The sequence below is a fragment of the Dendronephthya gigantea genome, unplaced genomic scaffold, assembly GCF_004324835.1.
Source record: "Dendronephthya gigantea isolate DGI-Jeju-01 unplaced genomic scaffold, DenGig_1.0 000000F, whole genome shotgun sequence".
Taxonomy (NCBI): domain Eukaryota; kingdom Metazoa; phylum Cnidaria; class Anthozoa; order Malacalcyonacea; family Nephtheidae; genus Dendronephthya; species Dendronephthya gigantea.
The window spans coordinates 7,547,413-7,560,199 of record NW_021163010.1 but is presented as its reverse complement, the minus strand read 5'-3'; the positions used below and the strand labels follow the sequence as shown (position 1 = coordinate 7,560,199).

General features: G+C 36.5%; 1 protein-coding gene across 1 annotated transcript in view; it reads left to right on the top strand.

Moving 5' to 3' along the window:
* The window catches only part of LOC114521651, a 32,742-nt gene that overhangs the window by 7,923 nt on the left and 12,032 nt on the right, over positions 1-12,787 (top strand). The window contains exon 6 of the mRNA XM_028542154.1: positions 12,499-12,636. Coding sequence (XP_028397955.1) covers positions 12,499-12,636 — 138 coding nt within the window. The remainder of the gene's footprint in view (positions 1-12,498; positions 12,637-12,787) is intronic.

The following is a 12,787-nucleotide window of genomic DNA, read 5'->3' as shown; positions in this document are numbered from 1 at the left end:
GATTTCCTTAAAATGGAATATATCACATAATAGTGGCCTTTCTCAGCCACTTTAATCACTCGAGCACAATCCTTATTGTATATAGATGTGTCAAATAGCAACAATATTGAGTTTATTACTTTATTATTTATTAATTTATTAATTTATTACTGCTATATTAAAAGGGAGCTAATCAAACTTTCTATCAAATTATAAATGATTTCAATGGAACTGACTCAAAATTTGAAGCATTGAGACTCCAGGGAAAACAAAACTCACTATTTCCCAAGGTACATAGTGTATATTAATAAAGTGCTTTGTTATACAGGACCAAAAACATACATGTTACATTATAACAATTTCAATTAAAAAAAACACTTTGTTATGACAAGATGCGGTAACAATTTTTCACTTGTCTCCAGCCAACTTGTTTCCCTTCCCTGGCGGGAAACATTGCATTTATATAAAGTCATGAGATTACAAATGAAACAATCACGTTTAAAATACTACAGCACCTATATAACAAAATATTTTATTTTAGCATAGTGAATAAGTCGTATGAAGCAAACCAATTATATTATGTTTATTTTTTTTGGTTTGCTGTGGTTCTAAATGAATATCTATGAGTCTGAGTCCTGAAAAATTTATGTGAAACAGGCAATTTCAAATTTGCAGCCAATGCATTGTTACGAGCATGCATAGGAATTAAGTTGTTAATTGTTTGTGGTTTACACCATGTAATTTATTAGATTTCTAAGCTTTTGGCCCGTGAGCTTGGGCCATCATCAAAGAAAAGTTTAATTACAAACAAACTATGTCACATCACCTGACATCACCCAACAAAGTCATGCAATTATAAACGGTTAAATTAAAAAGAGATAAAGGTTCTACTTTGATAGAAAACTAAGCATGCGAGAACTAGAACAAACAAGACCATATGTTATTAAGTGGTCTCCCTTCCTGTGGAATAGTTTTATGTTTGAATATCTCAATTGATTCCCTAGTTATACGAGGAAAATAATTGTTCACAGGAGCGAGAAGGGATGAGTCTTCCCAATTAAATTTGTGGTCGTTTTCCCATGAGTGTTTAGCTATAGCTGATCTTCCAAATTTCCTCTTGAACAACAACTCGAATGTTCTTTTTGTCTGCCTTTCAAATTATGTCCGGTTTCGCCTATATATACCAAACCGCATTCACAAAGTATACGGTATACGCCGGGTTTCTGGTTAGCTGGAGTTTTATCTTTGTGAGAAAATAATAGTTGCTGTATTTTTAGATGAGAGCTATGAAAAACTTTAATATTGTTATTTCTGAGGATTCGCTCAATTGCGTATGAAGAAGGGCCAATGAAAGGGATGCAAACCGTGTTGATCGGTTCATTTTCATTATCAGCAGTCGGATTAGGTGGGGTATAATCCAGGTTAATTTGTTTATCGGGAAAGAAGCCATTACAAGAAAGGACTTGCTGGAGATGTTGTAATTCATTGTTGATGCTGTCGTTATCGCAGAAAGAATGGGCACGGTGGACTAAGGTTCTGCAAACAGAGGTCAAAATTCTAGGATGATGTAAAGATCGATAGTTGAGGTCAGGGCCGTAGCTAGAAGCTTAATTGGGGGGGTGCATATTCATATATTCGTCTTATGCCCGAATGATTTCTTTTGTATGCTATTGTTCCTATGGTATATAAACATGAATATATGAATATACACCCCCCCAATTAAGCGGTCTAGCTACGGCCCTGGTTGAGGTAGCGGTCGGTATGTGTGGGTTTTCGATAGACGGAGTGGTTAAGGAAGCCACTAGGATTTCGCGTGAAAAGGATATCTAGGAAAGGTAAAGAATGTTGCTGGTTTTCAATTTCCATGGTGAAGGTTATAGATGGGTGTAGACCATTGAGATATTCCAGAAGATGGTTTAGTTCTTCAATCCCGTGAGAGCAAATAAGAAAAACGTCATCCACATAACGTTTCCATAATTTGGGTTTGAATTGACAGTTGGCTAGTGCTCTTTCTTCGAAGTCTTCCATGAATATATTTGCTAGGACTAGAGAGAGAGGTGAGCCCATGGCTGCGCCACTTGTTTGTTCATAGAAATCATCTCTCCACTGGAAACAAGTTGAGGAAAGGCAAAGTTGAAGTAGGTCAATAATTTCGTCTACTGATAAGTTAGTGCGTGAAGGAAGACTATCGTCTGATGCAAGTTTCTGTTTGATAATTTCACATGGAAATTTGGAAAGATCAGCTGTAGCTAAACACTCATGGGAAAACGACCACAAACTTAATTGGGAAGACTCATCCCTTCTCGCTCCTGTGAACAATTATTTTCCTCGTATAACTAGGGAATCAATTGAGATATTCAAACATAAAACTATTCCACAGGATTAGGGATGATGATGATGATGGCCCGAGCTCACGGGCCGAAAGCTTAGAAATCAAATGAATTACATGGTGTAAACCACAAACAATTAACAACTATATTTAATAACACCATGCAAAACTTCAAAGAACAAACACATCTCAGTTATACTTATAGAACAGTGGTTATAGGAAAACTCAAGTCTCGTTCCGTTCGCGTAACACCAAAGCGACTGGGGACCAGTCTAGCCGCATATATTGGCGTAACCGATCTTCATTAACATAAAAATTTAAACGATTTTCCAGGCACTATCTTGTTACTAGAATTCTTTGTTTACCAACAGATTCCTTTATGGCTTACTCCGTTAAGAAGAGAGCGAGGCAGCGAGGAGGAACTCGTGATCCAGACAATGATTTTTCACGAAAACTTACTTACGTACTACGGCATAATGCTGTTGACTTAGGGATGAACGTAGACCACGAAGGGTATGTAAATATAATGGAATTACGAGATCACAAACTTTTTCACCAGTTTCGACCTGTCACTGCTGAAAAACTCCAGAATATCATCGATATGGACGAAAAACAACGATTTTCAATGGTACAGCGCAGTGACTCTTGGTTTATTCGTGCCAATCAGGGTCACAGTGGTAATGTTGCTGCTCAACTCGTAGATGAAAAAATGTTGACCTCAGTTTTGAGTTCAAAAGACTATCCTATCTGTGTTCATGGGACAGATAAAGAAGCCTGGGCTAAGATCAGTGCTTCGGGTGGTCTTTCAAGAATGGCCCGCAAGCATATTCACATGAGTTCACGCCACAAGGGTTCAAGAGAAATGATTAGTGGTATGCGTAAGCGATCTAATGTCATGATTTATATCGACGTAGATAATGCTATCTCCGCAGGTATTAAATTTTACATATCCACGAACCAGGTTATTTTGTCGGAAGGCAATGATCAAGGTATGATACCAATTGAATTTTTCAAAGAAGTTAAGTTTCTTGATTAAATTAGATTAAATTAGATTAGATTAAATGGTAAATGACGAGCCATCGAAGTCCATTCAAAGATGATTAACATTAATTTGACAATTAAGGCGAGACACTTTTTGAAAGATCCTCGGAATTAGACATTTCAGACAGGGCCGTAACTAGAACGATAATTAGGTGTTTATTCATATATTCAGTTCTGCCCGACGGATTTCCATTGTGAGCTATTGCACTTACAAAAGAAATCCGTATAGGGCAGAACTGAATATATGAATAAACACCCCCCCCCCCCAATTATCGTTCTACCTACGGCCCTGATTTCAGAGTCTTATAAGAAAGCTGTTTCTTTCTGAGATACATGTGTATATACATGCTATACGAAATATATACAAATTACGTAACTCATAGGGTTGACCGTTATAAATTTATCAAGTGTAGCTACATTTCTGAAATTTTAAAGTTATATTACACATATAAAGTTATTTTCAACTTATATTAGTTTTATTCGACACGTAGAAATAAACGCGCAAAATAAAAATATATAATAGAAATACACACATAAAATAGAATTATACGCACAAAATAGAAATACATGCACGAAAATAATTAATAGAAATACACACATAAAATAGAATTATACGCACAAAATAGAAATACATGCACGAAATAAAAATACACACATAAAATAGAAATACATAAAATAGCGGCGCTAGCGAGATCGGAACTTCAGATTTGCATAATCAGATCACATTACCACCATGATCACAGATTGTGATTGAGTTTGTCAAGGAGTAAAGATTTATCCCTGCTGTGGTCTTGTCATAGTTGCTTGACCACAAAACACATCGGCGATTTTCTTTATTGTACTCTGGTAAAAACTTCTACTGAATGAACTGCCCTAACCGATAATGATACTGGCTCAGTCACGAATGGGACACGGTTTCTATTGCATGTGCGTGTGCTTTCTATATGTATTTCTATTTTTTGCCGGTTGGTGTTTTTTTTGTTTTGTGTGCGTCTTTTATTATTTGCATATTGAGTTAGTATGGTTTAAACTTTTACCTTTAAACTTACAGTATTTGTATGATATTGTTATTTTACGTCATGGCCCTTGTGAGCTCAGCCACCGTCACAGTGCATGGTGTTGAATTGGTATCCATACAGTAGCATTGTTTTAACTCATTTTCTTCGTAGAAAGATTAGGTTAAATCTCCCCAGAGTTTATTTTAATTCAATTGCGAGTACAGAGAATATAGGTTCAACGAAAATGGGGTATTTTCTACTCGTGACGCGAAATGGCTGCCTTCAGTTTGGCTTCAATTAAGAAGGTTTCTCTTGCACTTTGTAGCTACTTCTCTTCTCTTATCTTTGGCTTCTGTATTAGAAAGGAAGACATCTGTAACTAATTTCTTACTAATTTCTCATTTGTTGAAGGAAAATAGAATGAAATTATGCATGACTAAATTAATGCATGTCACCAACGGTCATATACATCCATATAATGCTTATGTAATCGCTTGCTGTATACAATTTCCTGGCTATTAAACTTTTTTTAAAAATAATGCAACTCCTTGCCCTCTCTTCCACCTTTCATTAATATGATTTCTAGAACTGCTAAACGAAGCAACCCAGAAATCAGTGCTAAATGCATCTAGAAACGACAATTCGTCCCGTGACATAATCGATTTATTTTATTTGAATCGATTGGATTCAATTGATTTCATTTTAGTTTATTCGAATTTCAAATGAATTGAACTAAATTGATTTGAATTTATTTGAAATTTAAGTCATCTCTCCGACGCCGTGAGAAACTCAAAGATCGCTACATTCGGTGATGATACTAAGATCTTTAAAACCATCGAGACTAGGTCGGATGCATCAGCTCTGCAGAACGACCTGACAAATTCTGAAAAGAATTCCACTAACATTAACCTGGAACTAAATTCAAGCAAATGTTAGGTGTTATTGGTCACTCGTAAACGCAACAAAATCGTCTATGCATACAAACTACAACATACTATTTCAGAAAGCACAAACTGTGATTTAGGAATTTTTAAGTAATCAAGCTCAACATGGTCTATAAACATATTGGGATCACAAATTTGGGCGCCGCAGAGAAACTCGCAAGAAACCCCGCAAGCCATGCAGGATTTTCTACTTTTAATCAAACGCATTGAAAGGATTCAAAGACGTGCGGCGAAGCATGTACTAAATCAACCATTCCCTTGTGACACCACCTACCAACAGAGGTTCCTACTCTTAGATCTTATCCCATAATGCTATTGGCATGGATTCTTAGACATTGCTTGTTTTTACAAAGCAACTCGCAATCATGTCAGCATCGACACTCATCTTCTGCCATCGCCAACAAGCAATACTGTATAGAGACACAGGAAAATGTTTTCTATTTCTTTTATAATATAACGCAATAAAAAGATTTTGAACAAATATTATCATTTGATTCAATTACAAATTCTCATTACATCGCTTCGCTTGTCAAGTTTGACGGGAAAATTCCCGTGTTTCTATACAGTTTTAGTATACACCCGACTATTGTCTATTAGAAATCCTACATTCTGATTGGCTACTCAACCACTGTCTATTCGTGATGGTGAACGTTTAGGAAAATTCGCTCGCGCGACCGTATAAAATTGAATTAATTAAATTATTTTTCAGTGTAATTGCGGTGTATCGATTATTTTCTCGAAATTAATATATCTAGGTACAGGGTGTATACTAAGACAATTAGACAACTCGGACTCGTTGTCTAATTGTTAAATAGAAACATGCTTCTCGACCAATCAGCACGCGCGTACTATAAATGTTGTATTATAAATGTGCATAGAGATCAATTTAATTGACAAGGACACTCTTTTAATATACAAAAACACAGAGAGCAACAAAGTTAGAAATTTTATGCTTCAAAACATAATTTATTAAGTTTCTTTGTAATTCTGTTCAATAGAAGTTCAATGGTAATTTGGTTCAATAGAAGAAATAGATTTTCTTTCAGAAAATTTTATAATGTGCCAAATGTGAGCACGTCTTGAATTTGAGAATTACGTTTCGAGTGTCATTCCTATATTTCGACGCCATCTTAAAAAAATGTAAACAAATTGCCAAAATAACATACGACAATTTTTCCCGTGTGAAGAATATCGTACGTCCAATCAAAAGCCGTGTATGACATTTTCTCACCGGCACGTGAAAAACATCGTATGCCCAATCAAATTAGCCTTTCGCACAATCAAGTTTTAGGAATTTTCAATCTTCTGAAATGAGTTTGAAAAATATAACAACATTAAAAGCATTTTTTTAGAATCAACAGACCATTTGAAGAATAAATTCCGAAAAATTGAAGACAGTCGCCGTTACGAGGCCTTACGCTCACGGTTTTGAAATTCGTCATCGCTAATTGCATAAAGTTAATTTACCCAGTGATATAGTTTAGGTTTACGTTGAATACGAATATTTATACAGGAAAGCGGTCGTGTAATGATGAAAGTCTGGCAAGCTGCGTCCGACTCAGATTTAGTTGTAGTACGCCACAATACGTATATATGAGCATGATCATCGTGCGATAAATGCATGGTTCTGGCCGATGGTAAATCGAGAAAATCTCTTATCTTAAGCAAGAGCCTCATCCGTCCTGATGCTTTCTTGAAACTTTTTTCAAACTTAGAATTCAAACATAGTGATCTATATCCACTAGCACGCCAAGATATTTATAATCAGATGTACTAGTTATTATAGTCGGCATGGGGCATGGTACGGAGATCTCACGCAGGGCCGTCCCGAGCGGGGGGGTGTGGGGGGGTGTCACGCCCCCCCAATAATCACAAATAATAATTTTCAGGTAAATCTGAAATTGATGAAACAAAAATTCAGGCAAATTTTTTTGACAATTATCATATTCTAATCGCAAAATCTAATCTTACTGTGATCTTGAAGAAATCTTGGGCAACATTTTCGACATTTATCGAAACAAATCCAGCGATTTGTTTCGATAAATGTCGAAAATCGTTAGGAAAATTTTCAGGTAAATATAATGCCCTAAAAATTTCAGGTAGATTAACTTCTCACCCCCCCAAAAAAACTAGGTTCGGAACGGCCCTGATCTCACGTGGCTCCGTTTGCATGCTTCTTTGTTTGGCAGTTCCCAATAGAAGGGATTCAGTTTAATATTGATCCCTGCATGCGGAACACCAGAATAGATTTTGTAAACTTCAGATAAGCAGTTATTGTAGCTTACCACCGCTTACGGGAGAAGAGGTAGTCTTAATTTGTTTATTAAGAATTTTGTGTATTAATTAAGAAATATAAAACATTTTCCGTGTTTCTATACAGTTATAGAAACACGCGTGGGAGTTTGGGAGAACGAGAAATAATCAGTGGGAAAACGAGCCCGTAGGGGCGAGTTTTTCCTCGTTATTTCGAGTTCTCCCAAACTCCCATAAGTGTTTCTAAAACTGTATAGAAACACAGGAAAAAATCTTTTATAATATAACGCAATAAAAAGATTTTGAACAAATAATCTAATAAATAAATTCTCATTACATCGCTTCGCTTGTCAAGTTCGTCTGCTTGTCTGCGACATACAAAACAGTGTCGTTTGCGTATTTAATGACTTTGGAATGTTTGGTAAAGAAAACCAAACACAGCAATGGGCCCAATATTGATCCCTGTGGAACCCCGGAATAAATTTTGTAAACTTCAGATAAGCAGTTATTGTAGCTTACTACCGCTTTACCGAAGAAGAGGTAGTCTTTAAACTATTCAGTCACCATAATTTATTCCATATCGAGAACGTTTATCCAGTAGATTTGCGTGGCTAATTGTGTCAAAAGCCTTACTCAAGTCGATGGAAGGCCACGACGGAAGCCAAACTGAAACTCGGACAAAAGATAATTTTTGTCCAGAAATGACATCAGTTGGCGGTGGACTATATTTTCAATGATTTTAGAAGGTAGATATTGTGACAGTATTACAATGACTGTCCCTAACTGTCGGAAAAATATCAGAATCAGTCTTCAGTTTTAGCCTGGCTTTCATAATAATTATACGTCGCGTAGTTCACCCGCTTCGCTCTACGAAACGTAATCATCATTAAGGCATTTTATCAATGACCACAAATCGCGGTAAAATTACTGGCGATTTATCAAAACTAGTTGAAGTGCTGCTCCAGATCATTTTTCCAGATCGGTAATTCAGAGTAGCACCTTAACAATACAGTTTTATTGAGCATCGTCAAGGCCGTGTAAGCAATAAACTAATCCACAGGGGGTAAAAACACTCTTAATAATTATTTATAAATGTTCGTATGCATGAATATTTAAGTTTGCCGGGTTTTTTCACACATCCTGTACTTTCACATACGTCATATCGAACGATTAATATAACGAAACATGCTCAATAAGCAATAAACCAATCGACTTATTACTACTGGACATGCAGTAACTTGTTTAGTACACACAAATCTGTCTGGTGCCGTCTTTGGCGTGTCTCAGTCTACGTATTACGCTGATATTGAAAGGTCATTCAAGCAATCAAGACATTCAAGCATTGAAATTTGAAATATTGTCGAAGTCGAGACGATATCCAGACGTCTCTGATATATTGGTGGCAACCGCAATATGCCCACCGTCGACTATTTGTCTCTTATTGTCTTCCTGGTGTTCGTGAACTCGGCATCATGTCTATCACCTGGAGGGTAAGATAAGAGATATTTTATTCCTCAATTTATCTAATACAAACGTGCATCTTGTTAGCGATTATTCACTATATCATTCAGCTAGAGATATAAGATTTCTGTCAGGCAGACAAGTGGTAAGAATACTCTGCTACCGATGCTAATTGATTGTGCTCGGCACCAACAATCACTCAAAATTAGGCGATGAAATAGTTAAAATGATAAGGCTGGCTTTCATAAAAGCAAAATCCGACTTATAAAACCTAAGGCTAAATGCAACAAATTACAACGAATTACAACATGTGAATTACGACGGATCATGGCAAATTTTGTTGTATATAAAACAGCCTTCAGTTATGGTGCAACAAATGCGAAGAATGCTTGCATTCTATCATAACTTTAAAACAAATATCTTGCCACTTTTCATAATAGATTTTTTTTCGGCTGTTCTGACGACCCTATAGACCGATAATTTTCCCAGTTTTCCTACGAGATACAGATTTTATTAAAAAATATATAACTCAAATTTTATCTATCGCAAATATTTAGGCAACCACTTCCTATGAACGCGAAAAGTTAATCCTATTTAATGTAAAATACAAATGTAATAAGCGAATAAAATTTAGGAAGCGAATTTAATCATCCATGCATGCCTTTTGGTATCAGCATCATTCTGCGAAATTTTTATCGCCCGAAATGAAATGTGGATTTATGTAATTTATTGGAATGGTGAACCCGTGAACTATATATAGCCTTATCGGTAAACGTTAACTGTAACGTGAGAATGTTATCTTGAACTTCGTTTCACTCACGTTTTCCCAGTATTACTTTTTAAATTCCTGGTAAGACTCGTGTAACAGCACTTCCTGTTCAGGCAAGTTTCGGAATTCCGTTTCTCTATCAGTCATGCACTGTTGCACATATATTTTAAAGAAGCTCTCACACTAAAGTACCACACGCACTCACAAGGTATATAATGCGAGCGACACTTACATTCAGTCAACTTTAGTATTTTATGAAAGTATAGTTTCAATCAGGGCTGCTTGCAGAAAATGCCTTACACTTGCTAACCCTGCATGTAAGGTGCATTTTTATTGGCTGTTCGGACGACTTCCTATGCCTATATATGGACCGAACAGATTTTAGAAAAAATAATAATCAAATTCAATACCTATCACAAATATTTAGGCAACTCATCTCCTACACATGAAGAGTTTAATCCTACTTAAGACGAGATATTTTTCCATATCGCGTAATATATGCTCAAAACCTCAGTTATATTTTCATGCAACAGCATTAAAATTTTCAGCATGAAAAATGTTTTGCAAACCTGAAAGCATCCACAAAGTATGCTTACTGTATAATCTGAAAATATTGTGAATATGAAAAGAATATTTCTCGGCTTCTTAGCCTTCTTTTGTATTCATTTTTATATTTTGTAATGACTCCTTTGTTTGGTGTTTTGCGTTCACCAAATACAGTTCAAAACTTAGTTCACAACATAATCTAAAGAATAAAGTAAAATAAATTAAGGGCCTGTTTATATGATCCCGTCTAGCCGGGACGGGATGTTTTCATCTCGCTTAGCCGGGAAACTCGCCTAGGCGGGATGGCGTGTTTATATGCAGTTCATTTTGTAGTGCAGGTTCCTTCGACGGCATGTTTTATTGTAGAAAACGAATATGCCAATATATACCCATGCTCATAATGTATGTTAATTGCGAATCATCCCGGGCAAGCGGGATGGAGTGTTTATATGGCAATTTCTCGTCCCGTCTAAGCGGGATCCCGGCAAGAAGTGGTGGATGGAAAAGTGGTCATATAAACACTAATTAGTGTTTATATTACAAGCGGGATCTCGGAAACTGTCCCGTCCCGGCTAGGCGGGATCATATAAACAGGCCCTAATTTTGAGCGGTACGCCGAAAAGATTTTAGGTTTTGAGCGTTTTAATTAATTCCCGCCAAAATTAATACGCGACATAATAGAAAATCTCCTCTTAATGAAATATGCAAAATAGAAACACTTTTGACACAAGTACAAAAGCGAAACTAGGGAAATTTGGGAATTTTCATGTAAATAATTCATTTTGATATCAGTACAGTATCATTCTGCGGGATTTTATCGCCAGAAATGAAATTTGAATCTATGTAGTTTATTGAAATGGTAAACCCGTGATAACGCTATTGATATATGTTTACTATAGCGTGTTAAGACTGGACTTTCGTTGCACTTTCCCAGAATATCTTTTAAAATCTTTTCCCCGTATTTCTTTTAAAATTGCTGGTACGACTTGTGTAACAGCACTTCCGGGTTACGGAATTTTGTTTCTCTATCCACTGCATGTTTTCTAAGTAAGGGCGTGTTTATATGATCCCGCCTAGCCGGGACGGGACAGCTTCCAAGATTCCTCTTGTAATTTGATATCACTTTTCCATCCCGGCAAGAAGTGCCGGGATCCCGCTTAGACGGGATGAGATAGCCATATAAACACTCCATCCCGCTTGGCCGCGCGGGATGATTAGCGATAAACATGCATTTGGAGCATGTGTATAATATTATATTGGCATATTCGTTTTCTACATGCAATAAAACATGCCGTCGAACGAACCTGCACTACAAAATGAACTCCATACAAACACGCCATCATGCCTAGGCGAATTTCTCGGCTGAGCGGGATGAAAACATCCCGTCCCGGCTATAGACCGGATCATATAAACAGGCCCTAAAAGCTCTCGCACTAAACGCCACCCCCTCTACTTATAGGAATAATGCTAGCGACACATTTCAATTTCTTTCGATTTGTTAACATGTTTGACTATAGGTAAGCTTTCAAGGAATGGTTGTCCTATTTAATTTAATTTATGAAAACGAAAGTCTATGCTGCGCATCCCACGCATAAACAGAATTTTGTTGATGCAGAATTTTGTTTACGTCACGAATACATTCTAGCTTGGTTGCTGTACGTTTGCCAGGACTATTACGATGGCAATCGCAGGCCTAAAGAAATCGCATAAAAGTTCTTAAAGAGGATATTTTAAAACAACTCAAACATTTTCGTGTTCAAGCAGGAATTAAAGTATACCTTTCCCAGGAGGAAGGACTGTTGAACTATTTAGAAATCTAAAAAGATATTTATCACTCGATAACTGTTCAAGGAATTTGCAGGCTAAATGTGAAACCATTAAACATTGTCTCTTGTTGGCCATGTATATATACTCTAAAAGATACTGAAATGTTAGACAATGATTGCATATAATTATGCAAAGTTTCAACGTAGTAACGGCAATTCATAAGCCACCATTATCCAAAACCCCGTAACGACAGAGACATATGAGACAGAATCTAAAAGACAGACAATAATTCATTTAATCATCAATTATCGATATAGCGATTAAAAAGCATACAATAATATATTAATAAAGCCTGATCCCTAATTCTAAGCTTTAAATACTACTAATTAAAGAGTATTTTTCAACTTCCAGGAAAAATGTAAAGACTACCTACCAGACATATTATGTTACAGAACACACCACAACAAAGCGTCTCAGTTATACAAGAACGTGTACAGAAACATGCAGCACTCACATTGGGTGGTGTTGGTCATATACTACAGTTTGCAGGTAGGTATATCCCCCGCACAGTGCACACTAGGTGTTAAGAAATCCAAAACTAGGGAATGCCTCCTGAAGACTGAGGGGCATCAAAAAGCTAGGAGTGGTCGAAGGTGGAGTCATCAGTGGCCTGTGAATCTGCAGCATTATGATAACTTCA